The 23,086-nt window shown below is 38.0% G+C and overlaps 1 protein-coding gene and 1 long non-coding RNA gene across 14 annotated transcripts in view; one reads left to right on the top strand and one right to left on the bottom strand.

The window, feature by feature from the left end:
* The window catches only part of ANKRD44 (ankyrin repeat domain 44), a 136,324-nt gene that overhangs the window by 102,914 nt on the left and 10,324 nt on the right, over positions 1–23,086 (top strand). For 9 of the 13 annotated variants that reach the window (XM_027678168.1, XM_027678163.1, XM_027678162.1 and 6 more), the window contains 7 exons: positions 11,477–11,548; positions 13,000–13,201; positions 16,953–17,031; positions 18,097–18,214; positions 18,878–19,094; positions 19,812–19,899; positions 21,762–21,845. In XM_027678168.1, the coding sequence (XP_027533969.1) occupies positions 11,477–11,548; positions 13,000–13,201; positions 16,953–17,031; positions 18,097–18,214; positions 18,878–19,094; positions 19,812–19,899; positions 21,762–21,845 (860 nt within the window). Of the gene's footprint in view, positions 1–5,779; positions 5,807–11,476; positions 11,549–12,999; positions 13,202–16,952; positions 17,032–18,096; positions 18,215–18,877; positions 19,095–19,811; positions 19,900–21,761; positions 21,846–23,086 lie in introns of all 13 variants that reach the window. The other 4 variants (XM_027678166.1, XM_027678161.1, XM_027678164.1 and 1 more) reach the window with 1 other exon arrangement.
* LOC113965174 lies at positions 13,225–23,077 on the bottom strand. The gene is made up of 3 exons (XR_003533466.1): positions 22,488–23,077; positions 19,774–19,948; positions 13,225–13,952 (listed from the first exon to the last, which is right to left on the bottom strand). It is a non-coding gene; the product is annotated as an uncharacterized LOC113965174 (long non-coding RNA).

Here is a 23,086-nt window from a genome sequence, read left to right as displayed (position 1 = left end):
AACTCTGTGTGCTGTTTAGTGTTATATGTTGTTTGGTTCTTTCTATGTTGAAAAGTCAGAGTATTTAATTATTGAGAAGGAGCTCTGCACAGCACATGCTGCTTTCACACCACATGTGCCATCACAGGAAAAATGCTGCAGCTGGCCTGTGGCAGGATCCCAGCAGCTTGGAAACCTTGGGCAGTAATTATGCCATGGTAGGACTCGATCAGACTTTCAGGTGGGATGTTAAGCCTTTTTAGCTCCTGCCTGCAAGCATGTATATTTAGGACACTTAAAATATCACTGCTCCTTTTTGCTTGTGGCACTGAATTTGGCCTTGCCTTGTTTACAGCCTTCTCCTAGAGCTGATCTCTGGTGACTCTGCCTGTGAGGAAGGAGGGGTTCTCTGCTGAGCCTGACCTCCATTTGGAACAAACCCAAATGTTCTTGGCATATATACAGAGGGGAGTGCTCTGTGCTGTGTACAAGCCCACGCATGTATAGCCACATCAATGTGTAATGCAATCTTACCCATGTCTCATCTCATACAGATTCTTGTATGACTTGCACAAGCAGAGACCTCTATAAAAGCATCTTCACTGGGGGATTCTCTTTCAGCCTCCATATCATAGTCCCTGGGTGCCATGAGGCACGGATCAGGCATGGAGCAAGGTCTCCTCTCTGTTCTTTTACTTGTTGCTGTGTGTGTTTTCTGGCAACATATGACAGACCTGCTATTGAATCCTTGTTGCTTAGGTTTGGCAGACAAAAGAAAGAGCTGGGAATGCAGTGCATATCAGAGGTGTTGGGTTTTCTTTTAATTTTGGAGGGTGAAATGCAAGCTGTGGGCCAGAGACAGCTGTGCAGCAAGTGTTCTATATTTGGACAGAAAAATTCCATGTTTTTCCATCTGAGTCTTCCTGTATTTGTGACTATAGCTGCAGTATGGAAACCCAAGGTCAAGCATCATTTACAGAGTTAGTCACACAGCTGTTCTGTGTACAATGGAAAAGTGCTATGAATTTTAGTCTTTTGCAGGCATAGGACCACTGTTCTGTACTAGGATGTCAACCTCCATGTTTTGGGGGGACCAGGATTTTGCCATTGGTATTTAGAGTCTGACAAGCATCTCATTTTCTGTCTGGAATACAAAGGCTAAATGTGTCAGAAAGCATTTGTGCTCCTCCAACAGCAGGACCAGGCCCTGTCACCTTTGCACTCACTGTTAGTAGAAGGTGATTCAGTTTTGTTGTAGTGAGCTACTAAGTCCTGAGTTGAGTAACTTTATATTTCATAATGCTGACTGACTGACTGATACAGGAACCATCATTACACTGATTTCTTTGCAATGCTAGCATTCAGGATAGTAAAAAGGCTGAAAGCAGAGTCTTGAGTAGCTGAAAGATAATTGTACTGTGTGCATGAAATGGGAAAGGATCCTTGTGCCTGAGTTTATTCACTAATTCCAACATGAGACTCCCAGGTGTTAAACCAATTGTTGTTTCCCGTGCTGCTTCTGATAAAGTAGTGTCGTCTACAGACATTACAATCCCATAATGCAGTCAAACTGCTTTTGACAGAGTTATGGTTGTTCATGGCTCTTTGAAGTCTGTGTCTAAAAGCTGCAATAAGGATTCATCTGGTGCAGATGGAAAGGAGCCTTTCTGTCTTGTGAGGCTGACTGGTCTCTTGATCACAGTTTGTTGTGCTCTCTGTGGTAGCCCTATGACAAGGACTTCATCACAAGCCATGACCTTGATTTCTGGTAGCTGTTAACCAGAGTACAGTGACTGCTCCTGTTACTCATAATTGAATGAAGCACCCAGTAAAGTTTAATTGCTTCTAGGCAAGGCTTTTAGCTAGAGGCCCCTTCTTTTCCACATAGCAGAAAGCACAGTAAGTCATGAAATGCCATCTTTAGTCTTCAAGCCTTGTGTTTATCTTGAAAACCAAACCAACAGAGATGAAGAAAATGATCAACATGCTGTGCCTTGTTTCTCTCTCCTGAGCCACACGAGGCTCTCCTCAGGAATGGTGCAGCTGCCAATTCCAGCTGCCAGTTCCAGGTAACTTGCACACTGAGATGATGGGTTCGTGTGTAGAGGAGGTGCACAAGGGCAGCTGGTTGTGACTGAGGGGTGCTTGGCTGGTTTTATTACTATATCTTGGAAATAAGTTTTTCTTGTTGTTTTTCTTCAGTGCCAATGAAAAGGAAAATTAGATTCACAATATTTTTAGTTGCTCTTACTCGAGCAGCGGGAGCCCAGCAGCCCTAATTCCAATGTAAATACGTCTGTAGATAGGCAGGGAGATTTTTTATTTTGTTTTCATACATGCAGTAATAAGATAAACTGATATCTGCCTTAAAAGCACTAACTTTGAACCATTAATGTGTATCACAGGAACTCCAACATATGGAGTATTCCTTCTAAAATATTTCCAGTCCTTTCTAACCTGAAGAAGATATTCTCAGTCATGATTCTTGAAATAAAACCATTACTTTTCAGTGCCAAATTAACTCTTATTTTACTGTTTTATCCCCTTGGTAAGTATTTTTGTTTTATTATTGATAGATCAAAAATGAAAATATCTAGGAATTATCTATCCTAGAACAAGGCAGTTCCTTATGGGCCCAAAACTTGTTAGAAAAGAGTTCATGTGAAATATGGAGCTTTAATTCTGGTCAATACTAAGCCAAGGTGGGTGCAACAATAATCTTGTTTTTCTATGAGTAATGATTACTAGTATTTCTTTACATGCACAATACCAAACTTCAGCAAAATGTTAGGGAATTATGTTGGTGTTCCAGAATATGTCAAGTTCATCAAGGACCTTGTAAGATTAATTTTTATTTCCCCCCTCCCCACTATTTTTTATAAGAGATATCTAAAAGAGCTTATTTCTAAATAAATGTTCACTTTCAAAAGTAAGTCCAAAGAAGAAGATGCAGCATCCAGTGGAGTTTCCCTCACTAGGGGATTTGGTCTGTGCTTTAAGCACCATAGCTTCTCAGTGTTATAAAATATTTACATGTTTCAGTGCAATTTAGGAAAGGTTGTTTTATCTATGAAAACACACTTTCATTTTTTGACTTTTGTGTTTACTGTGAACCCAATACTCTGGCTGGAACTTAGCTACATTTCTTTGTGTGAAGAGCAAAGGTATTAGGAGAAATAAGAAATAAGAGTGAAAAGGTCATATCCTTTGACCCAAACAAATAAAATGTGTGCTTGTGTGTTCCAACCACAGAGCGCAACAACAGAAACTTTCTTCCTGGAAGACCTTTAGGTTATCTGGGATATTAGTGGGGTTGTTGCCTGCAATGAAGGATGTGATGTTGCTAAAAAGAGAAGAGTGCAAGCAGATTCTTCAAGTCTTTCTCCATCTGTAAGGAGCCATTCATAAGGGCTGAGCGGTGGGCATGTGTGCTTGCAAGCAACTGACACTCCCATCTGCCTTCCTCCTTCTAAAAATAGCCTCAAGTTTGTTTAGATTGGGACTGACTTTGGTGTTCAGTAGTCAGGGATATTGGTCACAACTGCTAACTGGTATTTTAGAGCTGATCACATCACCAAACTACTTCGAAAAAAAAAAAAGAAAAATATGGTGGTTTTTTTCATTGAAATGATCTCTTATCACAAAATCTTTATTGGTGTGAAAAGAGTGGAATTTAAATTGTAATTTCACATTAAAATTCTATCTGGAGAGACAGTCAAGCACTTTGTGCTGATAAAAATAGACTTCTGTGCAATGCTAGGGCAAACAGAATTAAATGCCTGTCTCCTGTAGTGAAATCTCTTCTCTGACTATAAGAATTGATGGTTATTTTTTCTTTTAATCTGCTCTTCTTATTCTATTAGTAAATGAAACTCATTCTTTGACTAATAGAGATTGAATCAGCACAAGGGCTGATTCATTTGAGGTTGGAAAGAGAGCAAGGTTTAACCAAAAGCTGTGTCCAAAAGAAAAGCCAAATCTCTGCCTGCCTGGAGCAAGGTGATGGCAGAGCTGTGTGTGCCAGGGAGCAGGGGCAGAGGGAGATGGCTGGCAGCAGAAGGCCATTTTGGCTGTGCTGTGAGAGGAGAGGCTGGGTAACACCTTTTATTAGACCAGCCCTTGCCACTCCGAGGTAGTTAATCCATGCCTTCAAACACTTGGTTCCTTAACCTGTGGAGAAATTGAAATCACAGACTCTGCAACTCTTCGATGTGGCTGCTGCTAATTATCTATGCCTTGTATCAACAATTTGTTCATTCATCCATCTGAGAGCAGGATGCTGGTAACTAGTGATGAGTGAATGACAAGTGTGGTTGGGATAGGTGTTAAAAAGCTTTTTGCCACATGGGGATCTGGCTCCGGTGCTTGTCCAGTGGCAGCCTCTAGGCCTCCTCCTGAGCCAGATCTCTTTATTCAGGGGATACATCCTGGGTTTTCTCCTTCATAAATACCTGTCTCCACAACCAATACCCTCCTTCTTAAAAGGAGTATTTTGTCTGAACCAGAGGCAATAGTGTTTTATGTGGTGAATTACTTTGTACCTATGTCTATGAGAGCTTTTCCAACATGGAAGCTCCTTTTTTAGCTGAGAAGTGCAAAGTCATTAACTAAAGTTTTTCTAAAAGAGAAGAACTTAGGAACTTAATGCTCAAAAATAACTTTATTAAACCTGATTTGTCTTTCAGTTCTAGAATCCCTCAAATCGTGGTAGACTGATTAAATTCCCTGATGTCAGCATTTGTGCAATTTGTAACCCCTGGTTAAATGATCAATAGGAGCCTATATATGCTGGATACACTGATATATTTTAGCTTATCATGGTACAATCTATCTTAAATTTTATGTTTTGGAAAGTAGACAATTTTTATTCTAAAAATGTTTCCTAGAAAGCTAATACTGCTTATGATCTCAGTGAGTGCAGAGATTTACCATTTGCTCTGGCACCCTGCTGGCACTTTGGTTTGTAGGATAGAGTATTGCCTAGCATCTCTGAGGTTTATTTTCTGTCTCTCTGACAGATCTTGTCTTTTTTTAGTCTATATTTTTATTTTCCCGGGGTGGAGAAGCAAGGCACTTACATCTGCTGTCTTCTGACAGAGAACAACAAGGCCATTGCAGAATTGCAGGAGACATTTTTCCTTCAGTTTGGAAAGAGGTCTTGGACTTCTGCTGTTGCCTTAAATACCTGTCTGTGTATCTGTGTGTGTGGTGTTTAAATGTAAATGTGAGAAGAATATCTGACTCACTCAAATCTACTGAATCCAATGTAAAGGACATTTGATCGTGGCATATTGCACTGCATTAAAGTGCATAGCTCAGAAAGAGCTGTAGTCACTGGGATTTTAGGGGTGTAATCGGGCTTTTTTATTGAATGCAAGATGTTTGCCTGTGTGAGCAGACTTTCAAACAGAACCTATGACTGGTTTATTTGTATTTGTAGGTTTACAAAGCGATCTAACTTCATTAAGCAAAGTCTCCCACAGTATGTATTTTGTATCTGTAGATCTGTTTGATCTTAAACATTATCATTATTTTCCTCTTTTCCCTCCTTCCTTAGGAAGTAATGTAACTGCTGTTTATCCACAGTGACTGTAGTCTTGTTGCTTCAGGAGTATTTCCTCCATGGGTGGGCAGTGTAGACATGGGGCACACAGGATCAGGTCTTGATTCTGTTCATGCAGTGCTTGCAATGCAGTTATTGTACAGATAAAATAAAACAAAAAACCAAGAAACACTTGCAGATTACCATTATACTTGAATACTTCTGTCTTTAATTATTCTAATTGACATTTTTAATTAGATTGGAAGCAAAACTCCATTGGATATAGTGAGTAAATGAAAAATGATTGCATGTTGTGTATTTTCTTTGTATTTTGCAAATCCTTGTATTCACTCTGATAAAGGCTGAGGAAGAAGAATCACAACTCTTAACTAGCATGCCAAGTACTTCAAGAAATTGCATGTGTGCTGCTTTTGCTTCCTTTGGATTTCCTTCTTCCTGTTGCTTACAGGCTCAAGCTTTGCTCAAGTCTGTTGCTTCTCCTCAGTCAGTGTTAGGAGTTGTGAGTCCAGTGCACGTATCTGACTGGCATGACACTTTCCTGGATGTTAAAGTAACTTTGCATTTGGTAATGTGAAATGGAACCAACACTTGTCTGTTTTCTGAAAGTTTGTGGCCAATTTCAAAGTGATTCAGAGAAGAAATGTAAATTACACAGCTTTGAGTAAGCCTGAATCTAAAAAGCACTTGTGTGTATTACAGAGCATAGGCTCAAATGAGAGGAGAGTAGCAAAAATAACACTGAAATGCACATTTTAAAAATTGACCATCACTGTATTTCACCAGCGCTCAAATTTTCTATCCAAAGAGGAAATTTTTAAGGATAAATATTTCTCTAAAGATAAGCCTTCCTATACCTTTTGCACAACTCTATGAAATTTGCAAAAGTTTCACTGGCCAAGAGGGTCCTTAAAGCAAAGTATGAGGCTCTAAAGAACCTCTGAGTTAGAATTTCTGGCCAGAAAGAAACATGATATATACAACTTGAGTGTGAAAATCCCAGGTTCAAATCTCTGCTCTGACTGACAAAGAAATTGGATTTCTACATCCCCAGAAGAAACCAACATATTGTGCTGGCTGGTACTGGGAGGGATCTCACTCTCATTTGGAACTGTCCTCCACGTATAAATACTCACTGGGTGAGAATCTCCTCTGTATGACCCACCAAGTATGGCTTAATATGAAATGGGTTTGTATGGAGTGGAAATGCTCCAGCAGAAGATCTCTGCCCCAGGTGAGAACAGCCAGTGGCCTGGAGGTTTGCTCAAGTTTTCAGATTTAGATATGTTTAGAGACTTGACCATTATTCTCTTATATGCCAGGTAAGTGTCCTGTTTGCATGGTGGTGACTGTTCTGGTGGGGCATTAGTTATTCAAACTTTGTACTGGAAGAGTTGCATGGAACTACTTGATAAATGTCTTCAGGCTCAGTCTACCTAAGCTCTTGTGAAACTACTTCTTGCTTACATTATTTTAACTTCACCCATAATCTATGCACGTGAGTGAAATTGATGTAAATATTGATTAATCTGATTTTTAAAGCCTGATCTTAGAAAAACGTCAGCCACTGGGTTAAGGATGCATATTGACTTTAACCTGATCAAATTAAAATAATTTGAGCATTTGTATTTATGAACATGGAGAGAGCTTACAGGATTGCTTTTTTCCCTGAGGATATGTTTGTGCCACTTTACCTTTTGAATTATTCAATCAGGAATAATTCTGAGATTTAAAAATGCACTTCCCTATTATAGAGCACTACAGAGGTTAATTCTTTTACTCTTTTCTATATAATCAGAAATAACTGATGAGAGTTTTCAATCTTGTGCTTGCTACTTGCTGGAAAAGGCTTTATTTAAAAGAAGCTGCTATTGGTATGTTTTCTCCCAGTAGAGACAATTATCTATTGCAATTTATCAGGAAAGATGAGCAAAGTGACATATAGCTGATATATTTTTATTCAGTTCTGAAAGTGACATTAAAAATCATTACTATTTCCACTTATGAATGACCTTGTAAGTGATAAACTGCATCGCTATGTAATTATTGCAGAAGAGCAGTGTTCAACTTAAAATTTTGTCTCAATTGCCTTTTGATCAGCTCTTTACGTGCGTGAAAATTTCTGAACGCTGTTTGATTAATAACCTTTCAGAGTAAAGCTATTTATAGAATACACACATTTAACCTAATGTTTTGCCATTTTACAATTAGCATTAAGAGTACTGGAAGTCTGTGTGTTGGAATGTTGAAGTTGCCTTACTAAAATAGTAAAACTCTCAAAGAAAAGTCACTTTAACTTCCGTGGTAGATAGCTCAAACCTTTAAAATAACTACCAGGAGTGCATTTAAATAGCTGTGCCTGGTGGTGCCTGTGCGTGATGGCTCGGACAGGATCACACATTCTCTTCTCTTTTAGCGTTTGATGTAGCATCCATTGTGTCCCATAGCACCACAGTGTCTATGGTTTGAAGTTTCTTTTGACTCTTCCTTTTAAAAGTATAGCTTAAGCCTTTTATGCATGATGAAGTACTAGATTCTGTTCTGCCTAACAGTAATTTTAAATTACTCAGATGCTTCAGTGAGCTTCTTTTTTTTTTTTTTAAACCAGAGCTGAATTTTAGAATATATTATAGTCTATAAGGACAGTCATATGAAGTACCCTGACTCATTAAGTGGCACATCTGAACCCCCCAAAAAATGAAGGGGGAGACCCAGACCATATGATATATGCCATATAGTAATTTCTTATAACCACAGAATAAAATCAAGCAGTAAATCCTCTTATGCCTGTAAATATTTCCTTACTGCACAAATAAAATGGTGAGAACTGCAGAAGTTAATAACTTTCATGCTGAACTGGAGGAGAGAAGATAGTTTAGAATAGTAACCTTGTAGTGCTGTTAGTTTGTAAGAATGGAACTGAATAATTGACGTGTTTTATCTTACTTTGTGCCTCCCTCCCAAAGCATTCATGTTCCTGTTTCTGAGTCTGAAGAAGACTTCACAGAATGATTACACACAGTATTAAATAGTGCTGTTATGGGAAGGGAAGGGGTCATGCTGGAAATTTCCAAGAGGCAGAAAGAGAGTAAGGATAGCCTTGCCTTTTAAAAGGTTCTAACCCAACCACAGAGAAGAGTGCCCATCAATCTCACTTGCAGTGTCTTTGCACAATTCTGACATGCCCTTCAAATCTGTGGCACTCAATATATAGAAATGTGATCAGCTGAAAGGCATCCTTTCAAAGTCACAAAAACAAGAAATGTGACATGCTGGGACATTCTCCGGCCAGCCACGAGTAACCATAAACTATTAGTAATTCATGCTCATTTGTCTGTCTTCAGTGAAATGCCTTGGCCAGCTTTGCAGGCAGGTGTGGATGGCAGCACAGCAGACACGCTGGGATTGCTCTGCGGGGTCTGTGGATTTAAGCTTCCATGGCTGCCAGGACAAATGATTTTGAGTGATAAATTCGCCTTAAAAACTGATGCAATTATGGATAGCTTCTTCTAAGCATAATGGAACTAGAGTCCCTCAAAGACACACTGTTTCATGTGCTCTTACAACAAGGAGATGTAATTTACTATAAATGCATCCACAGAACCATAGAGACACTGGTGCAACTGGAGAATTTCTTGGACCTGGCACTTTTTGTTTCTTTGTGCGTGATGTTTATCCTTCAGGTGACTTAGTGCTAATTGTTAGAAAGGGGTGCTTGACAGGAAAATCCAAAAAAATTATTAATGCTGTTTTCTTTAATCTTCCTCTTCTTGTTCTCCTTTATAATTTCTCTTCTTGCACTGTATGGCTCTGTTTCTGAGAGGTACCAGTTTTGCCTTCACATTCTTATTTATGCTTGACTTTATGATGGAGACATTCAGCCTTATGACTAATAAGCTCATTAAGCCTAGACTGCATCAGCCTAAACTGCTTTGACTTTAAGCCACGGAGATGCCTTTTGTGAGGGGCTATTCAATCCCACAAATTGTGCCTTTAGAGCCTTAATTTTGTCAATTTTCTGTGTGGTTTCTTTCATTTACTTGAGAGGCAATTATCTGCCTTGTTCCAGGAGACTTTTGGAGCCTTCTGATAGGTGAAAGGAAGTATTTTTTGTTACAGTTTTGATCCTGGAATTTCAACAGATGATGATAAATGTAATTAAAAGTGATTCAATTAGCCTGCTGTGCTGGCCTCATGGACTCAGAGTAAAGGCCAGTATTAGGTAGGCAGAGGAACAGGCTTAGTGTTTGGGTTTGTTTGGTGGGATTTTTTTTTTAGATTGTTTACTCAGTAAGGAAAATCAGATGTATTCATGTATTCAGAACTGGCTACTGCTTCATCCTGTTTACAGCTCTCTTATATAAGTGAAGAAGAGTATTTTAGCTGGAGGTGGTTCCACATGGTAACACCAAATGTTTTCTTAACTTTTCTAAACCTACCAAGAAACTGGTGGGGGACTAGATTTTTTTCCCCCCCCCCTGCCCTTAGGTGTAGGGAAGTGTTAAAATTTGTATTACCTGTTAATACACACACCCACTTGCCTATGAGTGGTATTTTTATCAACACAGACTTCTTTCCCAATCTTGACATATTACTAGGCACAAAATACGCAAATAAATGAAATGACTGCTTAATTTTCTAGCTTTTCCATAGGATTCAGATTACTGCATTTGCTTCATAAGAGATTTGTGACACCTCATGCATTATTAATGCTGACTTTTATCCCAGTTAGATTTTTGGATACATTTATCATTGATATAGGTCTTTTAAAAAGACTAACTTGTTACATCAAAAGTTCAGGTGTACATCAGAGTTTAGGACAAGCCATCATCTTGCAGCATAAGCAAGCCATCCATAGGCTTTCACTGGTCTCTCTGGGGAGTTTTTCATGTTGTCATAGCCTAAAATTGTCCAGATTGTCACAAAAACTTCCTTTCCTCTTTTTCAGTCTTTTCAGAAATTTACTCTGTAAAAAAATAATAATCCAAAACAAATGAAAAGAGAACTCAAAGAAGGCTGTGAAAAGTTGACTTGTAGCCTTAGAAATGTTACAAGTCAGTTGTAGTTGCCTGTCATGCTTTTCTTTCTTTTTTAGTCTCCCATTACTGATTTTCTGTAAAATGCTAATTTCCAGCCCCAAAGGCATTTGGAGACTAAGGCTTTGAGTAGTTATTAAGCAAAGGACCGTGCACATGAGCAGTGCTACTCACAAATGTTGAATTGTCGATATTGTTGTCAACACCATGTATGATTTTCTTTGCGGTCTCAATTGGATAAGTTGTCAGGGTTCATATTGTGGAGTGGTGGTAATCCATAGCTCCTCCTTCTAGATGGGTGGAAATGCCCTCAGTTTTAAGCCTTAAAATGCTTTAGGATCCCTTGGAATGAAGAGGATCATATAAAAGTGTGATGCGTGTTACTAGATGTTCGCAGGAGTTCAAGGATGGGTTGCGTTTTGGAAGACTGTCATTATAGGAGCAGATTCTTCTTTGATAAATTATAAAATTGACTGAATGATTCATGGCTCAGTTATAATTATTCCCAGTGCTAATTATGTGTCAGAATTATCCAAAACACTCTACCAGACATGGCTTGCATATGCTGTGTAATCATGAAATTGCACTTTCTCCAATGTAAACTTAGTGAGGGCTTTACTCCACAAATCTTTTCTTTTGAGGGCTCCTTTCTCACCCAAGCAAGTCCTAGGATTTCATGGAGACAAATTAATCAGGGTAAGGATGTTCATGACAAGCTTTTAAACTACTCTTATAGCTTTACCCTGTGCAGAAAAGCTTGAGAACACTTTACAATCCTTCAATACTCACCGAGGCTAAAATATATTTTTGCTGATTTACAGATTTATAATCCATGAAAACTTATCCTGTCTCATGTAAAAATGTTTCAAGACTGCCTTTTTTTTTTTTCCCCTTCTTCCAGCTTCTGGAAAAAACCAACAATATATTTGAAGAATCTGATTCTGCAGCTACCAAAAGTCCTTTGCATTTAGCTGTAAGTATGAGATGTGTAAAGCGTTTGATCAATATCTCCTAGAATAATTCCTTAATCTCTGTCTTTGAAGCAAGTTTAACCATAGACTTGTTTTGAAAAAGGTGGGAAGGGATGTAGGCCTACATGTAACAAAAACAGCTTCTGGGCTGGAATCGCTAATTAAGTTTTTGGCAGCTGAAGCTCTTGATTCTTACTGATTCTAACACTTCAGTAAGAAGATGACACAGACACTGAAGTGAAATTAAATGGAAATTCACAACTTTTATTTAAAACTAGTTTATAAATATGGGGCCAGAGCTTAAGCTTTGATCATGAAATGGGATACTCTGATGTTCTTGTGGAGATGTGCAGTGCAAAAAACTGTCTGGTACACAACAAGGTGTGGGAAAGCGTGTTTTTAAACTCCTGAAGTGTTCTGTGTGAGTGCTATGGAAACTGGGATATCGCAACAGAATCTAGCACATGTGGCCTCAGAGATCACAATAGCTTCTCTCTCCCAAGAGCTCAAGATCCCTCTTCCCAATCACAGAATAGTTGAGGTTGACATGGACCTCTGGAGATCAAGTCCCAGCTCTGTGGTAAAAGCAGAATCAGCTAGACCAGATTTTCTCCAGGCTGTGCCCCATCACATATTGAATGTCTCCAGGCATGGAGAGTCCACAGTTTCAACTCTGATAATAGTAATTACATAATCATGCATAAATAAAAAGGATGTTCCCTGTGAGTCTGACAATAAGGAGAGGAGGGCAGTCCCTACAAAGTGAATGAAATATTTCCAGTTTCTGGGGCTATCCACTGGGTTTTTGCAGTGCCAGCTGTGTTTGTGTTGTTGGCTCCAGTGTGACTGTAGGTCTGGAAGTGCATGTACTTGTCACTGTGGTTGTTCTACCAAATGATTTAGCTGGCAGGAATACTCCATGAAGCATCAGCTATAAACAGCAGGTCAAGTTTGTGTTTGTATTTGCACAAATGTCTGTTTTGAGAATTGCCCTCATTTAGTTGGAGACCAGCACGTGTCGAATTTAGCAGCCAGTTAGGTGATAATCCATGCAAACTCTGACCAGTATCACTCCAGTCAATTTAGTTTTTGAAGCAAACGTTTCCCTGACAGATACTGTAGAATGTGAAAAATTAATTGTTGATTGACCTGTGCTGAATGGGCAAATTATTGCCTGAAACTGCTCGCCTTGGGTTGTATTAGAAGGTTAGAACAAATCAAGAACCATAATTTCATTCTCTAAACACGAGGAATTTTTTAGTTTCTTGGCAACAGTGTAATTTGGGAAAATCTTTTCAAGTTGAAGAGAGAGTCAGAAGGAATCAAGAAAACTGTGTGATTTTTATTGTGTTTAAGAGACACTGACAAGGAGGGATTTTATTCACAATTTATATGAAAGGTCTTTGAAAGACAGGAGTTGTGTTCTTTAACATGACACATTTCATACTTCTAGGCCTATAATGGTCATCATCAAGCCTTGGAGGTACTTCTCCAATCTCTGGTAGATCTGGATATTAAGGATGAGAAGGGACGCACTGCTTTGGACTTGGCTGCATTTAAAGGACATGCAGAGTGTGTGGAAGCTCTCATCAGCCAGGGTGCTTCTGTCACTGTAAAAGACAATGTCACCAAAAGGACCCCCCTCCATGCCTCAGGTGAGTGTGATCTTATGTTACACTTGTGGTATAAACCCTACCACATGGAAGCAGTTACCTTGACCTACCTATTATCACTGTGCACATTTCTTATAAAGGGTAGGAGATTTTCACATGTACTGAGGACTGATGCTTGTTTTCTGAGGTCCTACAGTTAAACCCTTTATCTTCCATTTCATTGGTCTTTTTTTCTCTGTCCCTGTGGTTCAGTCCTCCCTCACACAGAATCCCATATTTTTCCACACCACTACTGCTCCACCCTTACCTGCTTGCCTTTTCTTTACCATCCCTCTCTATTACAAACTACACCTTAAGATGTGTGGTGATTCCCTCGTGATGCCTTCTCTTAACGATTCCTCAACCAAAAAATCAGGGGAAGAGGGAACACTTGCCTCATGGTTTCTCCTTTGGAAGAAAGGTTGAAAAATCCATGTAGGCTCTGATTGGTGATGAAATTATCCTGGTGTTCAAAATTTGCAGCCTTTTGCAGCGGCAACACTATGGAAATTCACCGCCTCCTCTCAGACCTCCTACTCCTGAGCTTGTGAACTTGCACTTGCTGGGAGCCTGCTCCACTCCTCATGTGTGGGATGTTAATTATGTAACACGCATAATTAACTGGGAAATGTAGACTTTATCATTTATTTGAAGGTTGTTATTGGATATGTACCTGACAGGTAAATATCTGGAGGTGCCAAACATGTCTCCTCTGCTGTTCCTGGAGGAGCTCCGTACAGGGTAGCAGTGGCCTCTAGTGGGAAGGAAAATTAATACCACATGGATAATTAATTCAGGACCAGACTTAATTGTCTTTCTGTTTATCTTTTAATCTTTCTTAGATTCAATTGCATATATATCCTCTAGTACCAGTTTATTCTCTGTGTGTGATCACATAAGTGCAACCTAGAAACATGAAGTCAAAAGGATTATTATCAATGTTGTCTGCAGCACTGAAGGAAATGCTTGTAGTAGATCTCACTGCATACTAAAAATGCTTTCTGACTTCTTCAATTTCACATCAGAACTGAGCACATTTCTCCCCGTGATAAATACTGATGGTTTAATTAATTTAAATTAATATTAGTGCTACCACAAGACTGAGCTGTGTTGTTCAAGAGCTTTTCTGTAGTTACTTCAAACATATCTTTTTCTGTTACATCATCACTATAGCAATGATTTGCATTTATTTAAAAATGTGGTTATAGTGACATAAGTTTTTAGTTGTCACAGCTGAACTGTAAGGGCTCTTCAGCATGAGAAAACTAAATGGTAACAAAAGCGTATTTTTGTTAGCAGCTGTGACTTGAAATATGAATTTTTTTAATAAATCTGTGGAGTAGAACGGAGTAAATTTGTTGACCAGAAGGTGTTATTTTACTACACACATTTCTTGCTTTCATACAAATTCAGACTGTGGGCTTTTCTCCTGATTTTAATATCTTTTTTAATCACTCCCATCACTGTAGTATTGTAGACTTTTCTGGTCTGTGATACTTTTTGCTTCTCAGATTAAGAAATGTTTCCAGGGATAAAAATAAAATGTTCTTTACATCTGCAGTGAAGCAAAACAAGTTAGATATGTATTAAAAACAAACAACCCCCCCCAAATAATGAAGAAAAAAGGCAAAAAAATGCTACACCCAGGAGTGAGACACTAAAGAGTACATATACCTTTAAGCAGAAGGGAAAATACTGCAAAGACAGGTTGAGTATTTGAACTCTTAGTAAAAGGACATTCATCACCTTCATGAATTGGGAAGCTTTCAACTGTGAGTTAAATGCACTTTGGGTAAATATCCATTAAGGCAACACTTAGAACCTTCCACTCAAGAGCTATGCAGAGCTCTGTGGAAATTAGCTCTGGAGTAAAGCTTCTACCCACAGCTACTATAAAAAGCCCCTTGCAACGTGATGATTTTCATGGTGCCGTTTCATAATGATACACTTTGGTGAGGAGTGTTTTAGCAAAAACTGGTGCCACCTGTCGGGAACTCGGCCTGGAGCTGCTGCAGCATTCAGAATGTTGTATTTGCAGTGCAAGTGTAGGAGGTCATGGCATATTTTCAGAAATGGAACAGAATTCTTGCTGAATTAATCCCTTGAGTGACAGTGCACATTTGCACACACAAAAGGGACTATTTGCACATGCAATATTGTGCACTGGAAAGAAACAAGAAGGCATGTGTGCCCATGCCCTTAAACTTGTCTACCCTCATTCCTTCTAATTACACCAGCACAATTCCTGAACATAAAGTTGAGGAGGCCTGAAGTGGTGAATTGGATGATGGGATTCTCCGGAATTCCGTTCAGTAAAGGGATTTGTGACTTTAGTAGAGAACTCGCCTAATGAAGTGTTTCTTTTTTCTGTCTGTCCCCTTAGGGAATAGGCTTCCTCTGACCTCATAACATGGAGAATTTCCTTTGCCTAAATTATATGTTCCCTGTATAATTTTAATACCACCAGCCTGTCCTCTGGCTAGCCTGGGGAATCCATTGCGAATGTTCCTCTAGTGTTAGTGTTGTAGCTCTGTTGGCAAAACTAACATTCCCTGCAGGCTCTGCAATGCTTAGCAATTGCTAGGTCAGCACCTAGGAGTTTCTGTGAGTATCTCTTCTAAAACTCATTTACCAAAATCCTTTTCAGATGTCTTTGTGAACAAGTTAAGATTTCTCTTCCTACTGTTGGAAGAAAGAACAGATCTTTTTTTTTTCCCCCCTCAAGCCAGTGACTCATCTGTCCTGCAGAACTGTTTACATGTCTCGTATATGGCATTAATTAGTGGTAAATAACTAAAAATGTCTTTTAATTTTATGGGTAGAGCAACTAAAACCATTTTTGGATGAATAATTTAAATGTGATGATGTGTGCCCATTTCTCTGCCAGAGTGATGTGACATAGGTGGTGTCCAAGGGTTTTGCCTCCGCCCACGGGGTGTAGGCAGTGCGAATGCATGACTTGGTGTAATAAGAACACAACATACATCTACTGAGCATAGGAATTGTTTTTAAAAGAAGAAAATACTTGTCTCTTCATTCCATGAAAGGCTGAAGCCTTTAAGCCAACTGACACACAGATGGGGTTCAGTGTCAAGCCCTGCAAAATTAGTAACTCAGAGCTGTTTTCCAGCAGCAATGGGTTACATTAAAAAAAAAACCAAAAAAAGCCAGCCAAAAAAAACCCAAAATAAGCCCCATCAACAAAAAACAAAACAAAAATAAAACTCCAAATGTTTTTGGTAAGTATTATTTTTGATAAAATGGAAAAACTCAAAGGGAATTTTAGTCTCTGGTGTTGTGTGCTTTCATGAAAATGACATTTGTATAGTCAGTCATTCTTTGCAGATGTTTATTTTTTTCATAGCAGTACTGAAGTACTTGCTTGTACAGTGCACATAAAATTAAGGAACCTTGCTGACATACTTCCTACTGTGTTCCAAACCTTGTATGCCTGCTCAGTCTGGGGGATTTTGAAATACTGTCTGGTTTAGTAGAAATCTTCTCAGTAGTGAAAATCGTGATTGCTGTTTTATTCATTTGGGATTTTTGTATCTCAAGAGAACTAATCCTCCTCTTACTGAGGTCAGGGAAAAAACAGCTCACCATTTTACTGGCACAAGTGAAATGAATTTAAATGAAAAGTGGGAAAATATTGATCTCATATACTGTGGACTTTTTTGTAAGGAAATTTCTTATCCATAAGCATTCCAGTGGAAAAGTATCTGAAATTAAACATACTTGTTTTTCTTTACAGTCATTAATGGCCATACACCTTGTCTACGGTTGTTGCTAGAAGTTGCAGACAACCCTGATGTGACAGACGCCAAAGGACAGTAAGTGTTTTTTTTTTAGCTCTGCAATTCAAATAGCATCTCATATTTCTCACCAAAAAATAATACTTATTTGAAATACTGTATTTCCTGCACTTCTCCTCATAGAATTTGGCAGAGATTACAAAGTATATATTCAGTTGATCTAAGCCATGTGGAAAGGACTAATCATTAATCTTAGTCTCTGCTTCATAGTTTAAACATTCTTTTATAGATGTTGAGGGCCAGATTCAATAAAAACTAACAAGCTCCTGAGATGTTTCTGCAGAGTCTTTTTCTTTCTAAAATGTTGCTGTTTCAGGGTTTGCATGATATATTAGGCTGGTGCAGTAGAACACAGTGTTTATTTGAGGTGACACATGCATCGGAGATGTTCCTACAAAAATTTTATGGCTTGTTAAATGACATTTGCAAAGAGACAATAAAGTGTATTTTTAAAGTGAAAATGTGAATGGTTTAAAAAATTCATCTGGGGTGTATGGAACATCTTATGCTGTACATATAATGTCTGCACTTTTAATTTTAAATGGTATTAGTCTTGCCTAAAAATAGAAGGAAAATGAGTCTCTTTCAGTAAAAAATGGAAGATATGTTAGTCCAAAGTTTGGCTTGAATAGTTTCCTCATGCCTCTTCATCCCCTTTAAGCAATTGTGCAGTTTTGCAAAAGAAATGCTTTGGGTCATTGTCATCTTGGTAACTAGCAGGGACATTCATTCATAAAACTTGGGTATTGTAAAACTCATGTGTCACCAGAGGTGACAATAATTGTGGGTTATTAAGAGAACAGATTGTCTTAATGATGCTGCTCTGTAAACTGCTTAAAAATGGGTTTGTTTCTATTTCAGTTGTGGCAGTTGATTGTTAAATGTCTTAATAATTTAATACAAAAGGTCTTCACTTGGGTGCCATATAGATAAGCATGGTGAAAAAAAAAGGTTTATGGGTAAGAATGGAGAGAAATGTAGGGCTTCCTGATTTCTCTCTCTGTGTAAGTTAGTAAGGGCATTTATAGTATGAGATAGTATGTCATTTTATAGCTGTGACTGGTTTGTTGGTTTTTTTTCTAGAACTCCACTAATGCTTGCAGTGGCTTACGGGCACGTTGATGCTGTTTCTTTATTACTTGAAAAAGAAGCATCTGTAGATGCAGCTGATCTCCTGGGATGCACAGCTTTACATCGAGGGGTGACTTAATTTTTATGATTCTTAATTATTTGTTTTACTGTGACTACAACTCACTCATAAATATAGGCATATTTAAATATGGAGAACACTGTAAATGACTGGAAATGTGACCAAGCATAATCAACGACATAAAAAGCAGGACAGATCTGCTCTCAGTAGTGCTCTGCTTTTGGCTTTATTTCCCCTTTTCTTTAATTAATTAGGTGAAATAGTGATTAGACCGCTTTTTCTTGGCTCTAGACACTTTATCATAGCAATCATTACTCTTGTAACTGAGTACTTAAGAATTCTGAAAATAATTTCTTTAAAAGAACTGGCCAGCTGTTACTTTCATTTTTCTTGGAATGGTGTAAGTAGGTAAGCCTTAAGTTTTCTAGAAGCAGTGAAACTTGAGGCAGATCTAATCTCTTCTAGTCTAGCTAGACTAAGATAGATTTCCCTAGCTAAGTCTAGCTTCTTATCCAATGTGAAGCTGATGCAAGAGATGATATTTATACAGAATTTTATGATGATTGCAGTGAGCAGTTCAGCAAGTGAGCTTTTATCTCTGCCTGCTGAATCCCATCCAGACCATTTCATGTTCACAGGCATCAATCATATTTCATATTTCCTGGGCAAGAATCTGTATTATGTCAACCTCTTCACTTACTTTTTTGTTATCAGATTATGACTGGGCACGAAGAATGTGTTCAGATGCTGTTGGAGAAAGAAGTGTCTATTCTGTGTAAAGACGCCAGAGGCAGAACACCCCTGCACTTTGCAGCAGCTCGGGGTCACGCCACTTGGCTGAACGAGTTACTGCAGATTGCACTGGCTGAGGAAGACTGCAGTCTGAAAGATAATCAAGGTTACACACCACTGCACTGGGCTTGTTACAATGGTAAGCTTCTCCCTGTGGACTACTGCCAAGTTCAAATGCGGCCTCAGTTTTAGGGAAACATGTTAACAAAGCAGCTTAAGCCTTTCAGAGCTTGACTTGAAGAGGCAAATTATCTCCCAGAGCTCTACGTGCTCTCTGTAGGTAGCATTTGCTGTGTGCACCCTTCAGTTCAGAAGCCAGGGAAATTCCAGTGATACCTCTCAGTGACTTTGCAACTCATTTGCTCCAAGTCACAAGAAGCCGGGGTGAAATTCTGGTGTCAATGATGAAGTTGATTTCTGTGGGACCAGGAATGGTCCTTGGAGGTGTCACCTCATTTATTGATGCAAGTGGCCATGTGAATAGATGGATATTCTGAACTGAACTGATTATTCTAAACAGGATAATCTGAACTTGTTGTTTAATATAAGAATAAAGCTTCTCAGAATCGTCATTTAGATCATCTTTGGAGATGTAAGGCAACATACATAATATCACATGAAAAAGAGACTCTTTCTTTCCTCTTTTTTTCCATAAGTGCTAATATTAGCCTGGATCTATCTTGCTGCTGCCATAAAACAAAAAAATCCCCTGTTTTGTTAAATAAGCATAACAGCTTATTTACACATTGTATTCAACTTTGAACTTAAAAGTGTTAAATTCTAACCTGTATAAACCTGATATGAATTAAGTGAATTACCTGCTTTGTGCAACACTGAAATATCTGATCTCTTATAGGTCATGAAAACTGCATAGAGGTACTATTGGAACAAAAACTTTTCCACAAATTCTATGGTAATAGCTTCTCTCCATTGCACTGTGCTGTGTAAGTAGAAATCTCCAGTAACAAATGCAGATGTTGCTTTAGGATATGTCTGCAAAAAGTAGCAGTATGAGAAGAAAGTTAGCTTTTTTGAGATTATTTGCATGAGCAAATAATTTTAAAGCTGCCCATAACATTGTCCTTATACTTCTACTTAAAAAGGGGTAGAATAAAGACTATATTTTTTGCATAACCCTCAGCTTTTTGGTAAAATGCTGATATGTAATTACATTAGCTGTATTTCTGTTCCTTTAGAGTCTTCACACAGGGTGGAACTTAATAGCTCTTCCACTCTGAGGCCATGGCCTGGGCTATAGTGCCTCGGTCTGTGTAAATATAACCTTTGGAGGTTCCTTTGAAAAATGCAGTGGCTAAAATAAATTTGTCAGAATCAAGATGATTCTATTTTAGCACAGGAACAAAACCTTAATGAAGGACAACCTTTGAAATGACAATCTGTGTCATGCTAGAATGGTGTTCTGTGCAGGCCATATGTTTTGCAACACACCCTCAGACAAGTGATTTCCAGTCTGCCTTTCTTCATGGTCTTTTTCACTTCTGAGATAATCTCATGTCTTGAGGGTTTGGGACTTTTTACCCAGGTCGTCGCCAAAGAGATCCATCAGCTTTACAGGCAGACTCTGTATTCAAAGCTCTCATATTACCTACAAACAACAACAAAGCATTGGCTATTATGAGTTATGCATGTACTTTAGACACATCCTATTCAAAGAAAGCAGTATGTTTTCATGCAGAAAGGGTGCTAATAGAGCAAAACATAACTGCAAATGCATTTTACAAAAAATGCAAGATTAGTATGTAGGACGTAAAATGCTTATTAAAATGTGTAAACCATCAAAGAATAAGGAATTAAGTGCTCTAAAGACAAATGCAAACCTTCCCAAATCCTGCCAATAATTAGAACAACTGTATTCTATTCTCTGTTCTCTTAGAAGAATGAATGTCTTTCAGAAGTAATGACAGAAGTTACTACTGAGTAGGCTTTCTTTCACAGTCCCCACATCATTAGAAAGCAGAAAAGTAACGTGTCATGTATCAAACTTTGAAATTATAAAAAGCCAATGTATTAGAGAAATAAAAGCATATTGGAAGCACTGTTTCTACTCCACTTAAAATAAAATCCTATATGGCTGCAACATAGTATTTTAAATCAGAATTCCTAGTGATGGCTTTGAAAAAAAATTTTCAATCTTTATTTTAAAAGAGTATGCAGTTCTCAAAACTATTAACATGTGTGCAGCTTAAATATGTATGTAAATTTAAAATGAAAACAGCTGCTAATGCAATGTGGAAGTGTGTAGCTATATTGTGTGTCCAGTACTGTTACTAAATACTGTTCATTTTCATAATGAAATGAGACGATTTAGCAATAATCAGAAAAAGTATTAATTGAATACATCCACCAAATCAAAGTACTAAATGTGTGAGTTGGAAAAGATGTGGGCTTCAGTACCTTAAACATTAGAATAAATCTTTCTACATGTAAGTATCTGTGATTGAGTGCTTTCCAGATCCAGGTGTGTTGGACATACAGACTAAGGATTTTAAGATATTAAGGTTTTAGTCCTCGGTTTATGCTGGGCTTTGAAATTACCTTTATGCATAGTGAATTAAGGATCAGCTTTACTTTAGAGACTGAAATCCATAGTAGCAGATGCAGTTTGGTTAAATGGAAAGATGATGAATATGCAGAAATGTGACTGAAAGCATTAAGACAAAGGCATTTTAGTGTAACTTGGAAATAACCAGTAAAAAATATTAATGGAAAGTGAAGTAAATTAATATTGCAAAGTGGAAAAATATGAAGACTTGTTACCTTTTTGAAAATGTATTTTCTTTGGCAGAATCAATGATCATGAAAACTGTGCATCACTACTCATTGGAGCCATTGATGCCAGCATTGTCAATTGTGAAGATGACAAAGGAAGGTAATAGTTTCTTAAAAAAACTGCATTTCATGAATCCATTCAGTATTTTTCATAGTTCTTTCTGAAGCCCTGGAACTAATCCTTATCTGTTATGGTTGAGCTAAGACGTGTCATGCTGACTCTTTCAGACAGCAGTTTGCACTGCAGCACAGTTAAATGGTGGCTCACTTGAAGCAAGAATGTGATGAAGTATTCAATGTCATACTACACATGAAAAGAAACACAAAAGAAATAGCATTTTGTTTGTTTAGAACAGCTATGACTACAGGCTGTTTCCCTGAACCTGTTTTCTTTGTTAAATGCTTAAACACATTTCTCTTTGCTAAATGAAGTTATACTATTTACATATAGAAAAGTATTTCATTAAAAGTTTTCATGTTATGTTTGCATTCTTAGTGCACACAACTGAAAAATCTCTATGCAGCAAAATAATACTGACACAGCAAGAGATATGCATTCAGCCAAATCCTTCACTTGTCACATTAATAATCTCCTCATTGTATATATATATTTAAATAAAATGTCTGAAATTCTAAAAACTGTATTCAGTTTTGTTGATTAAAACAAATTTGTTGATTAAAACAAACTTAATATCCTCAGTAATGGTGATTACTTAATCGTGTAAGGGTAAGACCATCTCACCTTTACTGATAAGCAAACTAAGCTGGGTTGTGTACCAACTGTCTTTTCAATTCTAGTAGTCACACTTCAGACCCAAAATGCCAAAGGGCAACTGCAAAGGATTTCTGGTGTCTCAGTCTTGTAGAAACTGATAGCCTTCAAAGTGGATTGTATTCCTTCTGCCTTTTAGAGTAATGCTGTTACTGTGGCTTGTTCCTGTAGTATCTTTGAATATAACTTAAAATATTTTAGTTTTTTTTAAGTAATGGATCTGTTATTTTCTGATAGTTCTTCCCACCTGAGGCTTATTTAAAAAAATCACAGGAATAAAAATGAGGGATTGTACTGCTTTTCATGTTAGGCAGTATGTTCTGCTGCTAATGCGAGATTCTTCACAGTGTTTTATCTCTAAACTGTTATATCCACCTTCCTGCTTCCCAGGACAGAGACCATAAATATTATTTAACTTATTTAAGATGCTGCTACTATAACTTTCTCCTGGTGATAACTTTAAGTTTAGCAGGAAAAAAAAAATTGCACTTTGTGGTTTTTGGGAAAGTGGGCACACATGACTATTGTGATTCTTTAGCAAAAACTGTGGCCGTGTTCCTTTCTCCCAG

The sequence above is a fragment of the Neopelma chrysocephalum genome, unplaced genomic scaffold, assembly GCF_003984885.1.
Source record: "Neopelma chrysocephalum unplaced genomic scaffold, ASM398488v2 Primary Assembly neopelma1_44, whole genome shotgun sequence".
Taxonomy (NCBI): domain Eukaryota; kingdom Metazoa; phylum Chordata; class Aves; order Passeriformes; family Pipridae; genus Neopelma; species Neopelma chrysocephalum.
Note: the sequence above shows the minus strand (reverse complement) of the source record. Positions and strands in the feature narration are given on the sequence as shown.